The 26,032-nt window shown below is 40.0% G+C and overlaps 1 protein-coding gene across 7 annotated transcripts in view; it reads left to right on the top strand.

The window, feature by feature from the left end:
• The window catches only part of LOC103005219 (zinc finger protein 33B-like), a 65,576-nt gene that overhangs the window by 608 nt on the left and 38,936 nt on the right, over positions 1-26,032 (top strand). For 2 of the 7 annotated variants that reach the window (XM_057531284.1, XM_028163638.2), the window contains exons 1-3: positions 20,691-20,835; positions 21,652-21,804; positions 23,095-23,153. The exons of 2 other annotated variants lie outside the window; for them this stretch is intronic. In XM_057531284.1, coding sequence (XP_057387267.1) covers positions 23,139-23,153 — 15 coding nt within the window. In that variant the 5' untranslated portion in view covers positions 20,691-20,835; positions 21,652-21,804; positions 23,095-23,138. Of the gene's footprint in view, positions 1-20,523; positions 20,608-20,690; positions 20,836-21,651; positions 21,805-23,094; positions 23,154-26,032 lie in introns of those variants that run through there. 3 more of the 7 variants (XM_057531281.1, XM_057531283.1, XM_057531282.1) reach the window with 3 other exon arrangements.

The following is a 26,032-nucleotide window of genomic DNA, read 5'->3' as shown; positions in this document are numbered from 1 at the left end:
GAGAGCTTCTGCCTTGTTGACTGAATTGAGAGATTACTATCTGATATATTCACTCCTGCTACCCGGACCCTGGATTCTGTCCGTGTCCCAGAGATGTATGTCAAAGCAGTATGCGTTTTCGACTAGACACAAACCAAGAGAAGCAAAGTGGTACATGAATTTCATTTATGAACGTGGACAGATGTTATTTTAGTTTTGATAAATTTATCTTCTATAATTTAGACAATAAATCTATGTAAACTAAAATAATATCTGTGAGCAGCCTAGTTATTCACCGGAATGAGGAAAAAAGCAACCTAGCAATTCAGTATTAATAATAAAAACTGTTCCTGTGTAAGAAACTTAAACTTAAACTTAAGAAGAAAGCACTTTATCATCTCTCAGAAATGCTTTACCTGGAACCAAATATACATTCTCTTATGTGGGCATCCTCATGACATTTTTAGCACAGTATGATCATATGGGTGTATTATTTTATGATGAACTTTTCATAAAAGAATATGTAGTTAACTCTTTTTGATCAATGTCATTTAACTTTTTTTTTAATAACTTCAGATTTACAGAAGAGTTGCAAAGATAGTTCCCGTATACTCTTCACCCAGTTTCACCTAATTGTTAACATTTATTTATTTATTTTTATTTGTCTGCATCAGGTCTTAGTTGCGGCACATGGGACCTTCGTTGCAGCGTGAGGATTTCTCTAGTTGCCCACACACGCGGGCTCAGTTGCCCTGTGGCATGTGGGATCTCAGTTCCCCCACCAGGGATCAAACCCAAGTCCCCTACACTGGAATGCGTATTCTTAACCACTGGACCACCAGGGAAGTCCCGCTAATTGTTAAGATTTTACATAACCATGGTACATTTACCAAAACTAAGAAAGTGATACGGGTACAATTGTATCAACTAAACTACAGAGTTTATCCACAGTTCATCAGTTTTTCCAGTAATGCGCTTTTACTGATCCAGGATTCAATCCAGGATACCACAGTACATTTAATCATCAAGTCTGTTTGGTCTCGTCCCATCTGCAATAGTTTCGTGGTCTTTCCTTGTCTTTCATTACCTTCAGATGTTTGAAGAATAGTGGTCAGATATTATGAAGAATGTCCCTGACTTTGAGTTTGTCTGATGTTTTCTCCTGATCAGACTGAGGTTATAAATTTTTAGAAAGAATACCACAGAGAGGATGTGTCCTACCTATATATGAGGGGACACATGGTATCAACACAACTTATATTAACCTTGGTTACTTGGTGAAGGTGGTGTTTGACAGGTTTCTCCACTATATCTTTAGGATTTTTCCCTTTCCAATCTATGCTTAGAGGTGGGTTACTAAGTCCAGTGCACTCAGTGGGAGCGGAAATAAGCTCCATCTCAAATTTAGGGTCATATTTTTAAATCACCACATTTAGTAGTAAATTTGGGGGGAGAACCTTTAAGACTATGCAAATATACTATTCCTACTTAGAGTTTTGGCCACTAATTTTAGCTTTCGTTGGTGGATCTTGCCTGCAACAGTTATTACTGTGGTGTTCCAATTGGTGATTTTATATTTCACCTCTTTCTTCTATATTTATTAATTGGGGATCCCCTGTAAGGGAAAACTTTCATTTCCAGCATTTATTTATTACATCATTTATTTATATCAGTATGGATATTTATTTTATTCCCAACTATGGTTATTCAACCCACCTTCTCACTCAACCATTGGCACTCTCTGATCTGTCTTCTGTTCTATAATTTTACCGTTTTCAGAATGTCAAATGGAATTATATGTCTCTCCTGGGTTTGGCTTAGCAAAATTCATTTAAGATTCATTCATGTTGTTGCTCCCTTTTTTTTTTTAGGTCAGTTCCTTTTCCCTCACTCTTTTAATTTCATCCAATACTATTATGTTATTATGTTGCTCAGATTGTTCTGTGTTTGGGCATTGAGAGCTATCGTAGGTTAGCTTTTGGATCCTCTTAAAGTATTCTTATCATTTTTAAGAAATAACAGTTTTATTGAGATACAATTCATATAACATACAACTCACTCATTTAAAGTGTACAATTCAGTCGTTTTCAGTGTATCACAGATAAGAGTGATCATCACCACAGTCAGTTTTAGAGCACTTTCATCAACTCAAAAGAAACCCCATACGCTTTAGCTATCATCCCCCTATACCTTCATCTCCCCAATGCCATGCAACTACTAATCTACTGTTGTCTCCATATAAATGGAATCAAACAATATGTGACTTCTTGTGACTGATTTCTTTCACTTTACATAATGTTTTTCAAAGTTCTTCCATGGGCTTCCCTGGTGGCGCAGTGGTTAAGAGTCTGCCTGCTAGTGCAGAGGACACGGGTTTGAGGCTTGGTCCAGGAAGATCCCACATGCTGCGGAGCAGCTAAGCCTGTGCACCACACCTACTGAGCCTGTGCTCTAAAGCCCACAAGCCACAACTACTGAGACCGTGCGCCACAACTGCTGAAGCCGGCACACCTAGAGCCTGTGCTTCGCAACAAGAAAAGCCACCGCGATGAGAAGCCCACGCATCACAACGTAGCCCCCGCTCACTGCAACTAGAGAAAGCCTGCGCGCAGCAACGAAGACCCAATGCTGCCAAATATAAATAAATGAAATAAATTTATAAAAAAAAGTTCTTCCATGTTTTAGCATGTATTAATACTTCATTCTTTTTTATGACTGAATAATATTCCCTTGTATAGAATATTTTTGTTTTGTACCACATTTTCTTTATCCCTTCATCAGGTGATAGACATTGGATTGTTTCCACCTTTTAGATATTGTGAATAATGTTGCTATAAACATTCATGTATAACTTTTGCTTGGACATGTTTTCGTTACTCTTGGATATTTACCTAGGAATTAAATTGGTAATTCACATGGTAACTCTATGTTTAATATTTTGAAGAACTTCCAGACTTTTTTCCACAGTAGCTTCACAATTTTTCATCCTCACCAGCAGTGTATGATGGTTCCTATTTTTCCACATCCTTACACACACTTTTTTTTTTGGCCATGCCACGTGGCTTACAGGAGCTCAGTTCCCCGACCAGGGATTGAACCCAGGCCACGGCAGTGAAAGTGCCAAATCCTAACCACTAGACCACTTGGGAACTCCCCTACACAGACTTGCTTTTATCTGATTTTTTATTCTAGTCATCCTAGTGTGTATGAACTACAACTGCACTGTAGTCTTGATTTGCATTTCCCTGATGAATAATGAGGATAAACCTCTTTTCATAAGTTTATAGGCCATTTATATATCTTCTCAGGAGAAATTTCTATTCAGATCAGTTGCCCGTTTTAAAATTGTGTTATTTTATTGTCCTTTTAGTATTGAGATGTAAAAGTTTTTGGTGTAGTCTAGATGCAAGTGTCTTATCAGATATATGATTTGGAAATATGTAATCCAAATCTTTTTTTTTTAAACTGATCAAGGCAAATATTTGTTTATTTATTGGCTGTGTTGGGTCTTAGTTGCAGGACATGGGATTTTTCATTGTGGTACGCAGGCTTCTCTCTAGTTGTCGTGGCGGGTTTTCTCTCTCTAGCTGTGGCACGCAGGCTCTCTAGTTGGCGTGCAAGCTCAGTAGTTGTGGCACGCGGGCTTAGTTGCCCCGTGGCATGTGGGATCTTAGTTCCCTTACCAGGGATCAAACCCGCATCCTCTGCATCGTAAGGTGGATTCTTTACCACTGGACGACCAGGGAAGTCCTTGTAATCCTGTTCTGTGGGTTGTCTTTTCACTCTCTTGATACTGTCCTTTCAAGCACAAAAGTTTTGCATTTCAATGAAGTACAGTTTATATTTTGCTTTGTAGCTTGTATTTTTGGTGTCATATCTAAGAATTCATTGCCAAATCTAAGGTCATGCAGATATACCCCTATGTTTTCTTCTAAGAATTTTATACTTTTAGCTCTTACATTTAGGTCTTTGATCTGTTTTGAGTTAACCTTTTCCTATAGTATGAAATAAGGGTTTAACTTTATTCATTTGTAAGTGGCTATCTGGTTGTACTAGCACCATTTTTTTTAAACTTTATTGGAGTATAATTGCTTTACAATGTTGTGTTAGTTTCTGCTGTATAACAAAGTGAATCAGCTATACGTATACATATATCTCCATATCCCCTCCCTCTTGCCTCTCCCTCCCACCCTCCCTACCCCACCCCTCTAGGTGGTCACAAAGCACGGAGCTGATCTCCCTGTGCTATGCAGCTGCTTCCCACTAGCTATCTATTTTACATTTGCTAGTGTATATATGTCAATGCCACTCTCTCACTTCGTCGCAGCTTACCCTTCCCCCTCCCCGTGTCCTCACATCCATTCTCTATGTCTACATCTTTATTCCCATCCTTCCTCTAGCATCTTCAGAACCATATATATTTTTTAGATTCCATATATATGTGTTAGCATATGGTATTTGTTTTTCTCTTTCTGACTTACTTCACTCTGTATGACAGACTCTAAGTCCGTCCACCTCACTACAAATAACTCAATTTTGTTTCTTTTCATGGCTGAGTAATATTCCATTGTATATATGTGCCACATCTTCTTTATCCATTCGTCTGTCGATGGACATGTAGGCTGCTTCCATGTCCTAGCTATTGTAAATAGTGCTGCAGTGAACATTGTGGTACATGACTCTTTTTGAATTATGGTTTCCTCAGGGTATATGCCCAGTAGTGGGATTGCTGGGTCGTATAGTAGTTCTATTTTTAGTTTTTTAAGGAACCTCCATACTGTCTTCCATAGTGGCTGTTTCAATTTACATTCCTACCAACAGCCAGCACCATTTTTTTAAGAAATTATTCTTTCCCTATTGAATATTCTTGGCACACTTGCCAAAAATCAGTTGCCCACAGATGTATGAGTTTATTTCTGGACTCTTAATTCTATTCTGTTGATCTGTATTTCTATACTTATGTCCATACTGCACTGTCTTGATGCTGCTTCTCTACAGTAAGTTTTAAAATTCATAAGTGTGAATCTTCCAACTTGTTTTCTTCTTCGAGATTGTTATGGCTGTTCTGTGTCCCTTGTTAATCTTTATAAATTTTAGAATCAATTGTCAATTTTTATGAAGAAGCCAGCTGGGATTATGATAGGAATTGCATCAAATCTGTAGACTAATTTGGGGAGTATTGACATCTTAACAATACTAAGACCTGTGATCTAAAACTTTGGGTTTTTTTGGAACTTCCCTGGTGGTCCAGTGGTTAAGACTCCACACTTCCCCTGCAGGGGTCACAGGTTCAATCGCTGATCGGGAACTAAGATCCCACATGCTCCGTGGCCAAAAAAATAAAATAGAATAGTTTTTTTTCATTTAATTAGATTTTTATTTCCTTTGATCAGTGTCTTGAAGTTTTTAAGTGCAAGTTTTGTAATTCTTTTGTTAAAGTTATCCCTAAGTATTCTATTCTTTTGGTACTATTGTTAAGTAGTATTGTTTCTTTAATTTGTTTTTAGATTGTTCATTACAAGTGTATAGAAATAGAATTGATTTTTTTATATTGACCTATTATCCTGGCACCTGGTTGAACTCAAGTATTCTTTAGGATTTTATATATACAGGATAATGTCATCTGCAAATAGAGATTTACTTCTTCCTTTCTTTTCCTCTCTTTTCTTTATTTTTTTTTTTGACCACACCCCTTGGCTTATGGGATTTTAGTTCCCCTACCGGGGATCAAATCTGGGGCCCTAGCAGTGAGAGTGCTAAGTCCTAACCACTGGACCGCCAAGGAATTCCTACTTCTTCCTTTCTAATCAGTATGATTTTTATTTATTTTTCTTGCCTAATTGCCCTGGCTAAAGCCTCTAGTATGGCCCCAGGCCACGGACTGGTACTGGTCCACGGCCTGTTAGGAACTGGGCTGCACAGCAGGAGGTGAGTGGTGTGCGAGCGAGCGAAGCTTCATCTGCTGCTCCACGTCACTCGCATTACCACCTGAACCATCCCTCCCCACCCCCCCACCATCTGTGGAAAAATTTTCTTCCATGAAACCGGTCCCTGGTGCCAAAAACGTTGGGCACCACTGCTCTAGTACACAGTTGAATAAAAGTGGAAATAATTGGCATCCTTGAATTATTATTGATCCTAGGGGGAAAGCATCCAGTGTTTCATCATTAAGTATGGTATTAGCTGTAGGTTTACATAGATGATCTTTACCAGGTTGAGGAAGTTTCCTTTTATTCCTAACTTGCTGAGAGCTTTTATTATAAAAGGGTGTTGAATTTTGTCAAGTGCTTTTTCTGTGTCTGCTGAGATGGTCATGTGGTTTTTATTTTTATATTATTGATATGATATATGACATAGATTATTAAATGTTAAACCAACCTTGCCTTCCTGGGGAAAATTTCATCATGATTTATAATTTTTTTGTATGTTATGTAAGATTTAGTTTGCTATTCTTTTGTTGGGGATTATTGTGCCTATATTCATAGGAGATACTTGTCTCTTGTTTTTATTTTTATTTTTTGTCATGCCTTTGGTTTTGTTTTCAGCATAATACTGACCTCACAGAATGAGTTGGGAAATGTACCATCCTCTTCTATTTTTTTGGAAGTGTTTGTGAAGAATTGTTATTGAGTCTTCTATAAATGTTTGGTAGAATTCATAGTGAAACCACCTGGGCCTAGGCTTTTCTTGCTGGTAATTATTGATTAGTGACTTGATCTCTTTACATGTCGTAGGTCTGTTCAGATTGTCCATTTATTCTTCAGTCAGTTTGGATCCTTTGTGTCTTTCTAGGAATTTTTCCATTTGTAGTAAGATACCTAATTTACTGGCATACAATTGTTCATAGTATTTCTTATAATCTTTTTTTATTTGTTTCTGTAAGGTGGATAGTAAATTCCTCTTTTTTATTTCTGATTCTAGTAATCTGAGTCTCCCGTCTCTCGGTTCCTCCCTCCTTCCCTCATCCCCCCATCTATCTAGCTAAGGGTTTCTCAGTTTTATTGATCTTTTCAAAGAACTGGCTTTTTGTTTCATTGATTTTTCTCTATGATTTTTCTATTCTGTTTTGTTAATTTGTGCTCTAATCTTTTATTATCAGTTCTTTCTACTTGCTTCAAGTTTATTTTGCTTTTGCCTTTTAAATGTCTTAATTTGGAAGGTTGGGTTACTGATTTTACACCCATTGAGGAGCCCATGGAGGAACCAACACAGAGTCGCCTCATCAGAACAAAAGGAAATATCACCCAGGAAATTCCCAGAGTTTCAGAAGCACCGTGTCAGGAACCAGGGTCAAAGACGAAATATTAGAAGAGAAATGCTTCTGGTGTTCTTATCACTTAGGAATTTTCAAGTGTTTTAGGAGCCCTGTGCCAGGAACTGGGGGCAGAGACCAAAATATATTTTGCATTATCTCACAGGCCCAAATAAATAAGTCTCATGATGCAGCCCAAGAGATCTTGATAAATTAAGCTAATTGACTCTCCTCTTCCTGCCTTCAACTAGAACTTTAATTTAGTTACCTCCAGATTTATGAGCACTTCTTCTGTGTGGAAGGGTTGTTATGGAAAAATTTTGTATGTATATATATATATTTTTTTATAAATGTATTTATTTATTTATTTATTTTTGGCTGCATTGGGTCTTCGTCGCTGTGCATGGGCTTTCTCTACTTGCAGTGAGCAGGGGCTACTCTTCGTTGTGGTTCATGGTCTTCTAATTGCGGTGGCTTCTCTTGTTGCAGAGCACGGGCTCTAGGCACGTGGGCTTCAGTAGTTGTGGCATGTGGGCTCAGTAGTTGTGGCTCGCCGGCTCTAGAGCACAGGCTCAGTAGTTGTGGCGCACAGGCTTAGTTGCTCCGCGGCACGTGGGATCTTCCCAGACCAGGGCTCGAACCCATGTCCCCTGCACTGGCAGGCAGATTCTTAACTGCTGCGCCACCAGGGAAGTCCCTGTATGTATATATTTTTGAATTTTTCAAATATATTGAGCCTAGAATAGGGGTAAAGAGAGAAAGGATAAGGTCCCGGATTGTTCTTGAAACCCAGGTTGCTGTCTTGTGCTCAAGTAGGTCAACTTGGTGACCTCCAGGATGAACCCTTAGGGCTATAGTAACCTGCTATCCTAAGGGAGAGGCTCATAACATTGTGTGAGTGACCATCACAACTATATTCAACATGAGCCACGACATAATTAAAAACACTGTTGTTGAGGATATTTGTAAATATATGCATGTGAATCAAGAATGGCACCACCTTGGCCCTACTGCTCCTACTACATTTGCTTTAAGGGGGAAAACTTGTATGGGCCCTGAGGCCTAGAGTCTCCTCAGGCTTGAGGATTCCCTGAGTTCCTAAGACCCCTGAGGCCCCAAAATCGTGTTGACTAGGCGTGTGAGGGTATATTAAAAACTCTCTCATTGATTTGGTAGTACCAAGAATGCTCCATAGCTGCTGGGAGCCTAGCAACCATGGGGAAAGGGGCAGTGGCTTATGCTTACTTAAAAGCATATGCTACATTCCCGAAGACACTGTCTATCCTCTCAGGATACTGTCTTCCAATTGGTAACATAATTGAGTCTTTAGTAAGCCATTCCACCTTTCAAGTTAGGCCAGCTCCTTCTGGGTAATAGAGTATGTTGTAAGACCAGTTAATTCCATGGGCATGAGCCTTTGCTGTGAAGTGAGTTTCTTGACCAGATGCAATGCTATGGGGACTACTATGAGGTTGATAAGACATTTTTTGAGACCACAAGGGGTGATGCTGACAGAAGCATTACAGGTAGGGAAGGCAAATCCATATCCAGAATGTGTATCTATTCCAGTAAGAATGAATCTCTGCCCCCTCCATAATGGAAGAGGTCAAATATAATCAACCTGCCAGGAGTTAGCTTGCTGGTCCTCCCAGATAACGGTGCCACATCAGGAGCTAGTGTTGATGTCTGTTGTTGATGACTGATTAGGCACTTAGCAGTAGCATTAGCCAAGTCAGCCTTGGTAAGGGGAAGTCCATGTTGTTGAGCCCATGTATAGTGTCTCTCCCTGCCACCACGGCCACTTTATTCATGGGCTTACTGAGGCCACAATCACTGTGGTAGATGGGGAAAGAGACTTGCAGACATCCACAGAGCATACTATTTTGTCCACCTGATTGAGTGCCTTTTATAGCAGGTGGCCTTTGGTGGACATTCACTATTAATCCACAAACTATGAAGGATCTGAGATTTTCATCTTACTTGCAAGCTAACAAGTTAGCCTGCCATATATATAAAACTGTGACAGGCTAACATATTAGCTGCAAGAAGGGTAAAATTGCAGATACACACTTACACACACACACACACACACACACAGAGAGAGAGAGAGAGAGAGCGAGAGAAAACTCAAGGTCTCTGGGTCAGAGATAAAGGCAGTTTACTACTCCCTGCTTTTGCTGGGAGCTAGAGTAACTTCATAGCACTGATTCCCTGAACTCCAGTTCCCATGGGGCAACACAGTGAAGGCCAGTTGGTGCCTATATATGCAGCGTAGTGCATTACAAGGGAGAAATACTGAAATTAGAAACTGATTTTGTATAGGACAACTCGTGTCTTTCGGGGGTGCAGGGGAAGTGTCTTTGCTCTGGAATGTAAGCACATCTTCTCTGGGAGGGGAAGGAGAAGTCTTTTTCCTTATTACCATGGATTTTCTCCAGGGAGGGAGGTGTTACTAAGCCTTACAATCCTGAAATTTCTCCTTAAACAGACATTGTTAATTGGTTGTAAATGCCTTTGCTCAGAGGATCCAGACCATGCAGAAATGTGATATTCATGGAGAACTGCCTCCCCTAAAGTCTACCCCTTGTTTCTTCAGAGTTTTAGACCCTGGTGCATTTTCCCATGTGAATTTCACTCTTATTAATCTGGCCAGTACTAGCTGGGACCAAATCTGTTCAGTGTTTCTCATGAACACATAATTAAGATTATTGTCAATGGGACTCCAAGCAGCAAGATGAGGACAATCTGTAGTATTGGCCTCAGCCATGCTCCTAAAGGTCATGATTCTAGCCACCTTCACAAATCTCATGAGCCTTCAGGGTCTACCTTCAAACCAGGTTCGAAGGAAAGATTCTGTATTGAACTTTATAGTTGGCCCAAGGCATTAACCCAGGATGTGTTAGCAATCACACAGACACTACCTTGGTCTGCAAGGAGGTCTGGGTTGAGTCTGTCATTCATAATAACCCTGTTCAGTAATGAGGCTAACCTGAATGCCTTCCAAGTCCAAACTGGTGTCATTGATTATTTCACATTTTGTAGCGGAATTATTCCCATTGTAGGTAATACTGCCCATATTGTACGCAAGAGTAATGAGCCAGTTAACCCTCTGAGAATCTCACCCAAATAATCAAAGGTAACTTGGTTCTCCACAGTCATCCGAGACCTACATGATCTACTGGAGGTATTTTCTCAAACACTTGAAGGTATCTTATAACTACCTCTAAGGCGCAAGTCACTGTGTTTTGAGGAGGGAGGCAAGCCAATGCTTATCTCCACAGAGGAAGTAAAACCCAGAGGGCTTACATGATGCCTTGGAAACAACTTTTGTTTACAATTCTTGGGACCTCCCCAGGTGGGACATATATCAATCAGGGTGCATTGATTGACAGTGCCTCCAGTGTGGCCTTAGGATCAGAGTTGAGTTCAGTCCTTGTTTTTAGGAGGATCACCTGAGAGCAGTCTGTTCACTGCTCTCAGGTGAAGCAGACAAGTTCACTCTGTCTTGTTTATTCACACCACCAGCTGGGTGGCATTCATCCACTCAGTGGAATCGCTAAGAATTGAGATAGGGATAACATTCATAAGCGTTAACAAGTGTTTTACATGGAGTTTTAGGAGATGGGCCATCACCTGCTGACTTGTACTCAGAGCTGTGGGGTGGAAGCTGGCAAGCTCAAGCATTCAGTTCAAACATAAGGCACTTTCAACAGTTTTGGGTAGTTGCACCAAGGAATTTTCTTTTCTTTTTTTCTTTTTTCTCAAAGAAGTCTCTTAGTTCAGTTCTGAAAGACTAATGAAAGATCATTAATGGCTCTCCCAACCTTGTACCTCATAGGATCTAAGATATTCCCTCTCCAGGTGCCTGAGATTTTGCTCTTCCTCCACTGCCACGAAATCTGTGTCTTATTCTAGTAGCTATAAACACTTTTTTCCCCAGTCATCCTCTGCTTGCATCTTGACCTTTCATACAGAAAGTTTAAATGAAAGGTGGACAAAAGCATCTTCATAGAAGTTAACAGAATTAAGTTTGAACCCTCTAGGCTTCATTTTGGCCAAGCTGTCACTAAGAGGACGTGCCAACCAGGCTGGCCTGGGGTTGCTAGCAGGAGAGATAACAAGACATTGTGCGCAGAGTGGTCAGGTCAGAACCCTGAATTTTCAAAATAGGTCTACATAGTCTCCTAGGATTCCCTACTCCTTTCACCTTGATCATTATGCAACAAGTGGCCAAGAGGACCAACCTACCATACTTACTGTGTGAGTCAATAAGAGATGAGGGAGATAAAGTCAGATTAGCACTCTGTGTTGAGTACCTTTTGCCATAAAAAGGTGCAGATTGTCAAACTGGAAATAGTCCAGAAAGCCAAATACATGAAATGGATTCATGCGGCTGGAGTCAGTTGATCAATAACCTGAAAAAATGTCAACAGTGGTAAGGTTCCAGATAGCCCCCAGAAGAGGTCAAATGTTGAAGTAGGCATCTGCCAGGAGTGGGCAGGGAGGCCATGCTCCATGCGATGTGGGCCCAGGTCAAATGTTGAAGTAGGCATCTGCCAGGAGTGGGCAGGGAGGCCATGCTCCATGCGATGTGGGCTCAGCACCGAGAGACAAGTGAGTCATCTTTTGGCAGGAGTCACAAGTGTGGCATGCAGCAGTAGCTTCTGCATCAGAAACAGCCTTTTCCTTTGTGCCCAGTCTGTGGAGGTGGACACGTTGCCATGTTCAGAAAGGCGATGAATCCAGGCAACGATTGTCGCAACCTGGGTGCTGTGGGCCGATCCAGTTGGTTTTGTCAGAGAGCGAGCTCTTCTTGTGGGCATTTACATGAGTGATTCAAACAGTTCCATCATCACCCACAATTTCTTTCCAATTTCATGGCCCCAAAAAGCATTTTCTTTACTCTGTAATAGTAAAAAAAAAAAAAAAAAAAAAGTCTATGTTCGGCCCACAGTATGAGCAACCGTAAGCCCTTTCGGTCTGCATAGCTGGTTAAGCTGACTCTGAGGCTGCCAGTGGACACTGCTGAGTTTCAGTCTAGCTGGAGCATTAGTAAACCGAGCCCAAGCAGTCAGAGAACCATCTGTGGAATGAGAGCCCTGAAGAGCTAGTGACTTCGGTTTTGTCTGAGGCAGCACAGGGGGAGATAGTATTTCCTCCACAGGGGTAGCTGCAACTTACATAAAGCTGAGATGCAGCTGCATTTTCCAATATACATGTCCATGTGACAAACGAGGGTTTTTTTCGGTCCCTTCCCACCTTATCAGTCATGGACTTCAAGCTTACTCATCCCCAAAATGGACATATGAGGCTGGAGAATCACCAGGTCTCTAAGGATCAGGCATTCAGTTTTGACACACAGCTCAGTAACAAGGTAATACCTGTAGTAGCCACGCCAAAACCTCAAGTCCAAAACCATAAGGAATATCAATCCCTTCACCAGAGGCCCCAATAGGCAAAGTTATCAGTGTCAGAGACTTGTTCTGTCTCCAATTTCCAAAGAATGCAATAAGGTGATGGGAACTCATGCTAAATCATGACCTAATCACTGGCGGCTAATAGCAGGCGAGTCGGTCCCACTAACATTCTTCTCTAGCCACAGCTCTTCACCCATGGGATAATGCCCTCTGGTACGTATGAGACAGGGAATTACAGCTTATGCTATCCTACTATAATTCAAGTGCAAAAACAATAGTAAAAATGTACATCGAATCAGTCCAACTGGCCCCACCCACAAAGTCACTTTTACATTTTTTTCTTCGAACTGCCTCAGTTGAACTCAGGTGGGTTTTTTTCTACAGGAGCTTGATATCTACGTGTCACAGGCTTTAGCAGCTTCCAGATCTTGCTACCTCTTGGTTGGGAGTTTGAAGAAGAGGCTTGAGGGTTGGAGGGTATTGAATGCTAGGTTGAGGAGATGGCTGAAGCACTTGAGGAGGCTTAATTTTTCTCTTTGGTGCGTATCCCAGGGCTCATCTCCTCCTCTGTGCACCTCCCAGCATCCGGGGAGTGCTGGGCTCAGGGGCTTTTTCTTTATGCCCCCTCACCTGAAACCACAGCTCTGCCCTATATTCCATGGCACCTTCTGCCACCTGCGTCCAGTGCCTCTTTCCCCCAAGGAACCAGGTAGGATGGTGACTAGGCTGCCTGTGTCTAATACAGCTGTAAAAGCATAAGACCCTTCCTTGCCTGAAGTCTCCCAGCATATTCAGATATATCTATAGGGCCTTTGATCCCCTTAGGGACAGGGAGACCTCGGCCCCAGTTTGAAGCAGCTGAGTTTAGGGTAGACGGAGGATGAGGGATCAGTGAGGCATGCAGAAAGTATCTCCGCACCAGCGAGACACATTTACTTTCAGGTTTGAGCAGTGCAGCTCACTCCACCCAAATCCCTCCACCCAAATCCCTCCACCAGCTCTAGAGACTCCTTAACTCTTCTTCCTTGTCCCACCTGAAGGAGAGAACAGATAACAAAATCATAAGTCAAGATGCTTGTTTCAGTCCTAATTCCTGGTACTTAGTCAGCAACCACTTTCCCTGTGTTCAGCCTTCTAATCTATTAACATGGTATGTCTTTCCATTTATTTTGATCTTCTTTGGTTTTTTTAATTAAAATTTTGTAATTTTCAGGATAAGTTGCTGGGTTTGTTATGTTTACACCTAAATATTTCATGTTCTATGGAGTAATTGTAAATGGTATTGTGTTTTTCAGTTCAGTTTCCACATGTTCCTTTTTAGTATATGGAAATGTGATAGGTTTTTGTATCCCGTGATCTTTTTTTGTTTGTTTGTTTAATATTTATTTATTTTTGGCTGTGTCAGGACTTAGTTGCAGCACATGGCATCTTTCACTGCAGTGCACGGGCTCTTCCTTGTGGCACGCGGGCTTCTCTCTAGTTGTGGCGTGTGGGCTCAGTAGTTGTGGCGCACAGGCTTAGTTGCCCCATGGCATGTGGGATCTTAGTTCCCTGACCAGGGATCGAACCTGTGCCCTCTGCAGTGGAAGTGCAGAGACTTAGCCACTGGACTGCCAGGGAAGTCCTTGTATTTGCTTATTAATTCTCTAAAGATTTTTGTAGATCCTTGGGATTTTCTACATAGACAATCTACAATATACAATGCCATTTGCAAACAGGGATAAATTTATTTCTTTTTTTCCCCCCAAACTGTATGCCTTTTATTGCTTGTGTGTCTGTATGTATGCCTTATTGTACCATCTAGTATCGATACTTCCAGTATTATGTTGAATAAGCATGGTGAATGATATCCTTGCCTTGTTCCTGATTTTAGGGGGAAAGCATTCAGTCCTTCAACACTAACTGTAATGTTAAATGTAGGATTTTTGTAGATAATTTTAATCAGGATGAGGCAGTTCCCCTCTATTCCTAGTTTTCTGAGAGTTTTTTAAATCATGAATAGTTGTTGGATTTGATCAACTGCTTTTTCTGAATCAACAGATATGATCATATGACTTTTCTTCTTTAGCCTGTTGATATGGTGGATTACACTGATCGATTTTTGATTTGAACCAGCCTTGCATACCTAGAATAAACTCCACTTGGTTATGGTGTATAATTCTTTTTATACATCATTGGATTCATTTTGCTAGTATTTTGTTAAGGATTTTTGCATCTAAGTTCATGAGAAATACTTGTCTATAGTTTTATTTTTGTACTGTCTTGATTTGATATTTGATATCAGGATAATACAGATCTCATAAAATGAGGTGGGAAGTGTTCTCTTCTGTTTTCTGGACAAGAATGTGTATAATTGATATAAATTTTTCTTTAAATTTTTTGTAGAATTCTCCAGTGAAATCATCTGGGTCTGGAGTTTTCTTTTTTAAGGGGATTTTTAAAGGACAAATTCAATTTTTTTTAATGATTGTAGGACTATTTAGATGTCTATTTCATCTTGGTTGAGTTTTGGAAGTTTGTAGTTTTTAAGAAATTGATCAATTTTTTTCTAAGTTGTTGAATTTGTGCTTATAAAGTTGTTCACAGTATTCCCTTATTATCATTTTAATGGATAAAATGAGCTATAGTGATATTCCCTGTTTCTTTAATCACATTGATGATTTGTATCTATTTTTAGATTTGTTAGTCTTGTTAGAGGTTTACCAGTTCTATGGATTTTTTCTTTTTTTTTTTGAGGAACCAACTTTTTCTTTCATTGATTTTCTCTATTGTTTTCCAGTTTTCAATTTCATTGATTTCTGCCCTGTCTATAGTATTTCCTTTGTCTGCTTGCTTTGGGCCTATTTTGCTCTCAAATTTTTATTTTTTTAAGTTTCTTGGAGTAGAAACTTAGATAATTGATTTCAGATCTTGCCTTGTTTCTAATATAAGCATTTAATGCTATAAATTTCTCTCAATCCTGCTTTAACTATCTCACATATTTTGGTAGGCTGTATTTTCATTTTCATTCAGTTCTATATATTTTTAAAATTTCCTTTGAGACTACCATTTTTATCAACTGATTATTTAGATATGTTGTTAAATTTTCAAGTGTTCAGAGATTTTCCTATTGTCTTTCTGTTACTGATTTCAAGTTTTATTACATTATGATCAGAGAAGATATCTGTATAATTTTAGTCATTTTAAATTTGATGAGGCTTATTTTATGACTCAGTATGGTCTCTCATAGTGAATGTTTCATTGGTACTTGAAAAAATATATATATTCTGTTGATTTTGGGTGGAGTGTTATATATATGTCACTTAGGTCCTGTTAGTTGATTGTCATTCAGTTCTGTATTCTTACTGATTTACTGTTTAGTAGTTCTAAGAGTAGGTCTAAGAGTTGAAGTCTTGAGCTATAATTGTGGATTTGTCTGTTTCTCCTTTCATCTCTATTATTTGTGGGGAATATCAATTCAAATGACAGTAAATTTCCCAGTATCTTTTCTCTCTGCTTTCAAGATTTTTTTCTTTGTCTTTAGTTTTTAGAAGTTTAATTGTGATGTAACTTGGTATTGATTTCTTTGGGCTTATTTTATCTGGGATTTGCTCAGCTTCTTGTATGTTTATGGTTTAAAATTTCTTTTTGCCAAATCTGTGAAAGTTTCAGCCATTATTTCTTCAAATACTTTTTCAGTTCCTCTCTCCTCTCCTTCAGGTATGTTAGCTCTTTTATTGTTATCTCACAGATTCCTGAGACTGTTCATTTTTTTAAAAGTCAATTTCCTCTCTGTTGTTTGAACTGAGTAAGTTTTATTGATCTGCTGTCGAATTCACTGATTCTGTCTTTTTCATTTCCACTCTACTATTGATCCCACCCAGCCATTTGAAAAACATAGTTATTGAGTTTTTTCAGTTCTCTACTTTCCATTTGTTCCCTCTCTCTCTCTCTCTCTCGCCCTCCCTCCCCTCTCTCTAACATATCTGTTTGCTGAGATTTTTCTATTTTTTCATTGGGTTTCAGGCATATTTGTAATTTTGATGATAGTTGCTTTAAAATCCCAATCAGACCATTCCAACATTTAATTCATCTCAATGTTGGTTTCTGTCTTTTTTCATTCAAGTTTTTATTGTCCTAGATTTTGTTATGATGAGTGTTTTGTAATTGTATCCTGGAAAATCTGGATATTATATTTCAGGACTCTGGAACCTATTTAATTTCCTTTTTTAACAGGCAGTCCCCTTGTTTAGTTGTAGCATGAAGTGCAGGTTGGGAGTGTCTGTTGTACTTCTTGCTGGGCTTTGCTGATACTACCCTGGAAAAAGTGGAGTTCTGACACCCATTGCCTTGTTGTAGATGGGTGGGGTACATGGTCAGCCCCGGCCTCAGTCTCACTGACATCCTCCTTGTAAAAGTGGGGCACTGACTCACACAATCTCATTGTCTCCAGTTGAGCATGTAAGCTCAGCTCCCTGCTGGGCCTTGCTGATACCAGGGGAGCAAGGAAGCTCAGTACCTGCCTTCCACACATAGTTCTGCTTCTCTGATGCTGAGCTGTGGAGGCTCAGCTTCTACTGTGCCACCTGACACTAAAGAGGTGGGAAGTGGAGTGTTGACTAGTTGTCCCTTGCATAGCCTTGCTCTGCCTCATTGTTGCCCGTGGGGGTAGAACCTTAGCTGCTCACTGAGCTCCCCTGACATTAGGCGGTTGGAGGCACCAAATTGCTGACCAGCCCTTCTTTATATTGCCTTATTTAATCTCATTGCTGCCAGGTAGCTAAGTAGGTTCAGCTACCCACTGGGCCTCACTGACACCAACGATGGAAAGAAAGTGGAGTGCTGAGTTGAATTGCCTTGTTCAGTCTCATGGATGGCAGTTACGGGTGGAGGCTTAGCTCACCACTGGAGTCCTCTGTCGTTACCCTGGCAGGGGAATCAAAACACCACTTGCTTTCACTAGGTGAGAGATGAAAAAATCAGCTCCTGGCTCAGTCCCATTGACACTACTGTGGTAGGTTAATCAGAGCACCTTCTGCTTCTTGTTGAGGGGGGGATGGAAGAGCAACTCCCTGCTTGTGTTGTCAATATCACTGAGCAGGGGAATTTGAAACACTGCCTGCTTCCACCAGGAAGGGAATGGGGGATTAGTGGGGAATCAGAGCACCACCATCTGCTACCACACAGCAGGGGGTGGGTGAGTGGATTCTGTTAGACCACTCTTTTCTTGGTCCTTTGGCTAGAGGGAAAAGGCTTGGTTTTTGTTTTGTTTTGTTTATGGTCTTTTGTGGGCTTCTGCAGTACCCTGTCTGAGATATATGGGAGGTAATAAGAAAACCAATGGAAATCACCACCATTGCTCTAGAGGTACTAGATGCCTTGGTAGGCCCATAGGCAGTTTGTCTTCTTTCCACCTTTCAGAGTCTTTCTATGGTTGCTTGGTATGTTATGTCCAGCATACATGATAGTTTGATTAATTGTGATGTTTCTGCATGTCATGGATTACAAACATCCCATTTACCACTGGCAAGGAGAGCAGCATTGCACTCAAACAGACAGGCACAGCCAAACCGATACTAAAATGCCATCTTTGCATGGGTATCTCCCGAGATCACTCCTGGTACCAAGTCTGTATTGATCAGAGCCAAATCACAGTACTTAGTAATTAGTAATTTGAGCTGGGAAGTTTTAATATAAGGAATTATTAATTATAACAGCAGATTGCAGTATTGAAGGATTCACTAGTAAGAAATAATGAGAACTCTAAAGAATAGGATTTGCCTGTAATAATTGTAAAAAATATTGGAACTATGCTTTACATATTCTTGTGAACTACAATTTTTATTAAAAAACGTGCCATGTAAACCACTCCCACTTGTGAGTTAGTATATATACATTATTACTTTCATTTACTATCTGCTGTTCCTTGTTATGCATTAACACAGTTTATTTTTAAGTTGCTTTCAACTGTTTATTGTGAACTAATTTGCAAAGCACATGTGATGGCTAATTTTATGTGATAGCAACTCTTTTTGTATGTTAAACCACTCTCGCATTCCTGGAATAAATGCCACTTGGTCATGGTGTATAATCTTTTTTTAAAATATGCTGTTTAATTTAGTTTGCTAGTATTTTGTTGAGGATTTTTCCATCTATAGTGATAAGGAATTTACATGCGAAGTTGTTTTTGTGACGTCGTCTTTTTTTTTAAACAAGGATAATGCTAGCATCATAGAATGAGTTAAGTAGTGATCTCTCCTTTGCTATTTTATGAAAGTTTGGGAAATTCTTTAAATATTTGGTAGAATTCACCGATGAAGCCATCTGATTCTAGACTTTCCTTTGTTGGGGGTAGGGGTTTGATTACTAATTCAATCTCTTGTTATGGATCTGTTCAGATTTCTATTTCTTCTTGAGCCAGTTTTGGTAATTTGTGTGATTCTTAGAATTAACATTGTCTTATGATTACTGTTGGTGCATTTGTCTTTTAAATTACATGAGAAACAAAAAGAGGAGTTACTTTTTTTTTTTTCTTTTCCCTCCTCTTTTTTACTATTGTGGTACTGTTGCACCTTCTGGTTGTTGATTCATCTATATTTTTATTTTTATAGTCTTTCTAACATATCTGTTAGTTTTCTAGTCTAATTTTATTTTTTAGTTCCTTATTGTTCTCTTTTTTTTTTTGCCACCCCACGCAGCTTGCAGGATCTTGGTTCACGAGCCGGGTCAGGCTGAAGCTCCTGCGATGGGAGCTCCGAGTCCAAACCACTGGACTAACAACAGTGAACCTCAGACCCCAGGGAATATTCATCAGAGTGAGGTGTCACGGAGGTCCTCATCTCAGCACCACCAGTGAGACAGGAACGCAATCCCACTCATAAAAAAGGAGGAGTTACTAACAAAGAAACACAACAGCACTTGTTTTTATATTTGCCTATGTAGTTATCTTTACTGGTATTCTTTATTTGTTAATATGGCTTTAAGTTACTGTCTAGTGTTGAGTATCCTGCTTTTTCAGGCTAACAGACTTAGTTTAGAATTTCTTGTAGGGTAGGTCTACACTGACTTAGCTTGGACCAAACTTTAATCAGGCTTCTCTCGCCCTCACAAGCCCCTGAACTTTGGCTGTCCCCCAGTGTGACCAGGCACAGAAATACAGAATATATCCTCCCATCCCTTAACAGCTCATTCCAAAAAGGGCTTAACAGAGTCAGACAAATTTCCAGTCAGACTACCCCATCACGCTGTTTGTTCACCTCCTCCACTCACTCAATTTCCTCTCGAGCTCCCACTAATCCTTCTTATTCCTCCCTAGAAAAGAAAAGCCTTTTTCTATTTAATTTTGAGACGCTTTCCGATCCTTAAGTCAGGGCATTATTTCTATTGCAGTTGTCTTTTTTAGAAGCGTCTCTTTACCCGAAGCCTGGATTTATTTTTGATATCCAACGCGCCGTCTTGCTTATCTTTTTCACTGCTGAGAGAAATGCTACCATTTACTGTTTACTTTTAAACAGTATCATCTTATTGCTAGTATTTCCTAGTATTTAATTTATTTAATTTCTTAGTATTTAAAGTAACTTTCCTGTTCATATTCATAATTCACATTGATTTACAACTTTGCTTCCTTGGGTAGCCTGGTGTTTAAAAGGCACACTGGCTGTGAGACTGTTTTTCTGAGGTACTAAAAGAACTCAGGGCTGCATACAGTAGAAGTGATAACCCTAGCCCACAATCTCTGAATTGCTAAGGAACAAAAATGTTACCGAAATTCTTTCAAGGTACTGGGCGAGCAGGCTTCTGGGAAATGGAGTCTGGAAGTTCGTGAGCTCACCGCGCATGGTCATGGGAACCGCTCTCTTTTTTTTTGCGGCTCCTTCTGCGCATGTGTAATAGCCTGGAGGCTCTGCCTCTAGAAAGCCTCGGGGCGACTGTGGCAGAAAGTCACGGAGCGTCCGGGTCTGCGCGCCGCTCAGGGAGCTGGTGCGGCCCTAGTGGGAGTGGCGGGCGAGGCAGAAGGGTTGGGCGAGGGCCGGGGGGAGGGGGTCGGCCCTGCGCGGCTCCAGGGAGTAGGCGGGGGGCTGCGGTGCCGGACAGTGGGGAGGGACAGGACCCGCGGCGTAAGAACCTGAGAGGGCAGGTGGCGGCGGCCTTGGCGGAGTTTCTGGCCGGAGAAGTCGCCGGCGTCGGGCGTGGGGACGCCAGACCTCGGTGAGGCTGCAGATTCCGCGACGCAGGCCGCCTGGTCTCTGCGGCCACGGGAGTGGGGCACGTGCACATGCGTGATGGGTGCGCCGTGACCGCGAGTGGGGGGCGACTTTGAGGGTGGCTTGGGTGCAGGGCAGAGCTAGGTATAAAGGAATTATCTGGGAAAGTTACCTACGTGAGACTTCATTTTCTCGTCTGTAAAACTCAAGATATTAATAACAGGTGCCTCGTGGGGTTGTTCAGAGGATTAAATACCATAGCACAGTGGCTGGCAGTAAATGTTAGCTACCGTGGTTCATAGAAATAATTCTTCTTCTTACTCGTTACTTTATGGCTCACGACCTCTCACTTAGGTCAGTATAACTAACTCTCCCCACTGTAGCAGATTAGAACACTGAGACGGAGAGGACAGTTATATAGACAAAGCCACAAAACTATCAGATAACAAACTAGAAGACAAACTCAGATTTTCTCCACATGTCATGATCTTTCGCATTTACTATCTTGGTTATAAAAGCCAGCACTGCATCCTCCCCAGAACTTACCAAAAATAATTTGACGTGTGAAGAAATAATTTGAACGGTTGAGTATTACCATGTAGCAGCTCTGTTTCTGGGATTTCTAGATGTCTTCGGAGTCCTTGGGACAGACAGCATAATTGTTTCTGAGTTAGTTCTGTAACAGTCTAGTTTTGTGTTCTGAGCAGGCTTGGTTTGAGTTTATTGAAGGTCCGACCTGAGATTCTATGGAATAATGGATACTAAGAGTTGAACTGCGGGCCTGGGTGAAGGTTCCAATTAAAATGAATTTGTTCCTTAGGTGCATTTCTCATCTACCTTGGAATAAAGCACCTTTTGTGAAGTAAGAAGGAGGAGTCTCTAGGAACAGAATCCGACGTGGGAGAGAAGCACTCCACCATTTGAGCAAGTGTCTTAGCAGAGGCAGTAGTTCCTAGAAAGGAGCAGATCCCAGGTTTGCACCGCCTGCTCAGAATGAGTGAGATTTGGATGATGTTGGCACATTCAGAAGTTGTCACAGGCTGCCTAATGGAGGAAAGTCTGGACCAGTTTTCAGAAGGCAGGGGAACTGGGCTGAGAGGAATGAAGGAGGGTTAGGCTACTCAGGAAATATAACTTCATTGGAGAGCTTCTGAGGGCATGGTGTGAGGAAAGGAGCTTTACAGCTAGATTGGAATGAATTCTGTTTTAGCAATCCCTGTTTGACCCCCACTCTCTATTTTTCTTTCACTCGCTCATCCCAGATTCTGAGCTCTTAGCACAGTGAATCTGGCATCTAAAAATATGCTGATGATTTTCTTATACACAACAGTATAAGAGGAACTTTCTATTTGTCTTGTTAAAAGTTGGGAAAAATTGGTCCTGAGGGTGTAAATGAATTTCCCTGGCTTTGTGTTAGTGGCAGAGCCAAGAGTAGATGTTGAGTCTCCTGATACTCAGGCCAGTTGCTGCTGCATCATCATTGGTAAAATGTTTCTTAAAAGGCAGTCTTTTGAGGATCTATATATACTTTTTTTTAAAAACTTTTATCCATATTAAAAAATTTTTTTTTAGTTGATTTTTAAAATTGAAGTATCATTGACTTACAGTGTTTCAGGTGTACAGCAAAGTGATTTGGTTACACATATATATTCTTTTTCAGATTCTTTTCCATTATAGATTATTACAAGATATTGAATAGCTTTATATATATAACTATATTTTATAGTTCCCTGTGCTATACAGTAGGTCCTTGTTGTTTATCTATACATATACTTTAGGAAAACACTTAAAAAGTAATCTTAAAGTGCCTCCTTCCCTTTTTCCATAGCTTTGGGTGAATTCTCTACCTCAAGCAGTAAATAAGAAAATATACATGTACATTACAACATTGGCTGTATAACTTAATGAAAGCTTAGTGTTCCTTCATTTAGGGTATTGTTATTTGACCAATTTCCTTGTAATTTTTAAATTTCTTTGAAATAAAGGGGTACATATATTGTTAAAAAAAAAGTAGGAAATAATTACATTCACCTAATGAAAAATTGCATACCCAAGCTCTGCATGACCATATCACAGTCACACATAGACATGTGAGTACTTTTTTTCATATGTCTCTTCCTGCCCCTTCTCCAGGATGAAAAGGATATTCTCCCACGGAGAAGCATTTTACCCAGGCTATTTTTGTAGCCATTTAAATAGGCAAATCCAGGAGTTTCAGGCAGTCTGTATCTCTAATGACTTTATTCCTCTCTTTCTATACCAGCTATACCTTCAGAGATTTCAACATTTTTCCAAGACCAGCAAAATATGAAGAAATCTTATGTGAGTTGTTAAAGTCTTTCTACACTATTTAACAATGTATTTTATGAGGTTAATGACTCCTATACTTGAAATGGAAAAGTAGAAATAGATAAAATGAACCTGAGGGAAACAGCATAACATAATGGTTCTCAAACTTTAATGTGCATTAAAATCACCTGGAAAGTTTGCAAAACATGGAATGGGGCCTGAGATTGCAGGTGATGGTGATATTGAGGTCTACAGGCCAGTAGCATTGGAATAGCAGGTCACTACAGCAGAGTTGGCAAGGAGACACGTACAGATCATAAGAAATTATGTGGTTATCAGATTCAAGCTGCAAATATTTATTTAAAAATTAATTTTTATTGGAGTATAGTTGCTTTATGATGTGTTCATTTTTTTTTAAAACATCTTTATTGAAGTATAATTGCTTTACAATGGTGTGTTAGTTTCTGCTTTATAACAAAGTGAATCAGTTATACATATACATATGTTCCCATATCTCTTCCCTCTTGCATCTCCCTCCCTCCCACCCTCCCCATCCCACCCCTCTAGGTGGTCACAAAGCACCGAGCTCATCTCCCTGTGCTATGCGGCTGCTTCCCACTAGCTATCTATTTTACATTTGGTAGTGTATATATGTCCATGACACTCTCTCACCCTGTCACATCTCACCCCTCCCCCTCCCCATATCCTCAAGTCCATTCTCTACTAGGTCTGTGTCTGTATTCCTGTCTTGCCACTAGGTTCTTCATGGCCTTTTTTTTTTCCCTTAGATTCCATATATATGTGTTAGCATACTGTATTTGTTTTTCGCTTTCTGCCGTACTTCACTCTGTATGACAGACTCTAACTCCATCCACCTCACTACAAATACCTCCATTTCATTTCTTTTTATGGCTGAGTAATATTCCATTGTATATATGTGCCACATCTTCTTTATCCATTCATCCGATGATGGACACTTAGGTTGCTTCCATGTCCTGGCTATTGTAAATAGAGCTGCAATGAACATTTTGGTACATGATTCTTTTTGAACTATGGTTTTCTCAGGGTATATGCCCAGTAGTGGGATTGCTGGGTCGTATGGTAGTTCTATTTGTAGTTTTTTAAGGAACCTCCATACTGTTCTCCATAGTGGCTGTATCAATTTACATTCCCACCAACAGTGCAAGAGTGTTCCCTTTCCTCCACACCCTCTCCAGCATTTATTGTTTCTAGATTTTTTGATGATGGCCATTCTGACCGGTGTGAGATGATATCTCATTGTAGTTTTGATTTGCATTTTTCTAATGATTAAGGATGTTGAGCATTCTTTCATGTGTCTGTTGGCAATCTGTATATCTTCTTTGGAGAAATGTCTATTTAGGTCTTCTGCCCATTTTTGGATTGGGTTGTTCGTTTTTTTGTTATTGAGCTGCATGAGCTGCTTGTAGATCTTGGAGATTAATCCTTTGTCAGTTGCTTCATTTGCAAATATTTTCTCCCATTCTGATGGTTGTCTTTTGGTCTTGTTTATGGTTTCCTTTGCTGTGCAAAAGCTCTTAAGTTTCATTAGGTCCCATTTGTTTATTTGTGTTTTTATTTCCATTTCTCTAGGAGCTGGGTCAAAAAGAATCTTGCTGTGATGTATGTCATAGAGTGTTCTGCCTATGTTTTCCTCTAAGAGTTTGATAGTGTCTGGCCTTACACTTAGGTCTTTAATCCATTTTGAGTTTATTTTTGTGCATGGTGTCAGGGAGTGTTCTAATTTCATACTTTTACATGTTCCTGTCCAATTTTCCCAGCACCACTTATTGAAGAGGCTGTCTCTTCTCCACTGTATATGCTTGCCTCCTTTATCAAAGATAAGGTGACCCTATGTGCGTGGGTTTATCTCTGGGCTTTCTCTCCTGTTCCATTGATCTATATTTCTGTTTTTGTGCCAGTACCAAACTGTCTTGATTACTGTAGCTTTGTAATATAGTCTGAAGTCAGGGAGCCTGATTCCCCCAGCTCCATTTTTCGTTCTCAAGATAGCTTTGGCTATTCGGGGTCTTTTGTGTTTCCATACAAATTGTGAAATTTTTTGTTCTAGTTCTGTGAAAAATGCCAGTGGTAGTTTGATAGGGATTGCATTGAATCTGTAGATTGCTTTGGGTAGTAGAGTCATTTTCACAATGTTGATTCTTCCAATCCAAGAACATGGTATATCTCTCCATCTATTTGTATCATCTTTAATTTCTTTCATCAGTGTCTTATAATTTTCTGCATACAGGTCTTTTGTCTCCTTAGGTAGGTTTATTCCTAGATATTTTATTCTTTTTGTTGCAATGGTAAACGGGAGTGTTTTCTTAATTTCACTTTCAGATTTTTCGTCATTAGTGTATAGAAATGCAAGAGATTTCTGTGCATTAATTTTGTATCCTGCTACTTTACCAAATTCAATGATTAGCTCTAGGAGTTTTCTGGTAGCATCTTTAGGATTCTCTATGTATAGTATCATGTCATCTGCAAACAGTGACAGCTTTACTTCTTCTTTTCCGATTTGGATTCCTTTTATTTCTTTGTCTTCTCTGATTGCTGTGGCTAACACTTCCAAAACTATGTTGAATAACAGTGGTGAGAGTGGGCAACCTTGTCTTGTTCCTGATCTTAGTGGAAATGGTTTCAGTTTTTCACCATTGAGGACAATGTTGGCTGTGGGTTTGTCATATATGGCCTTTATTATGTTGAGGAAAGTTGCCTCTATGCCTACTTTCTGCAGGGCTTTTATCATAAATGGGTGTTGAATTTTGTCGAAAGCTTTCTCTGCATCTATTGAGATGATCATATGGTTTTTCTCCTTCAATTTGTTAATATGGTGTATCATGTTGATTGATTTGCGTATATTGAAGAATCCTTGCATTCCTGGGATAAAC

Source organism: Balaenoptera acutorostrata, chromosome 16 (genome assembly GCF_949987535.1).
Source record: "Balaenoptera acutorostrata chromosome 16, mBalAcu1.1, whole genome shotgun sequence".
NCBI lineage: Eukaryota > Metazoa > Chordata > Mammalia > Artiodactyla > Balaenopteridae > Balaenoptera > Balaenoptera acutorostrata.
The sequence above is the reverse complement of the archived record's forward strand: the minus strand, read 5'-3'. Positions and strand labels throughout refer to the sequence as shown.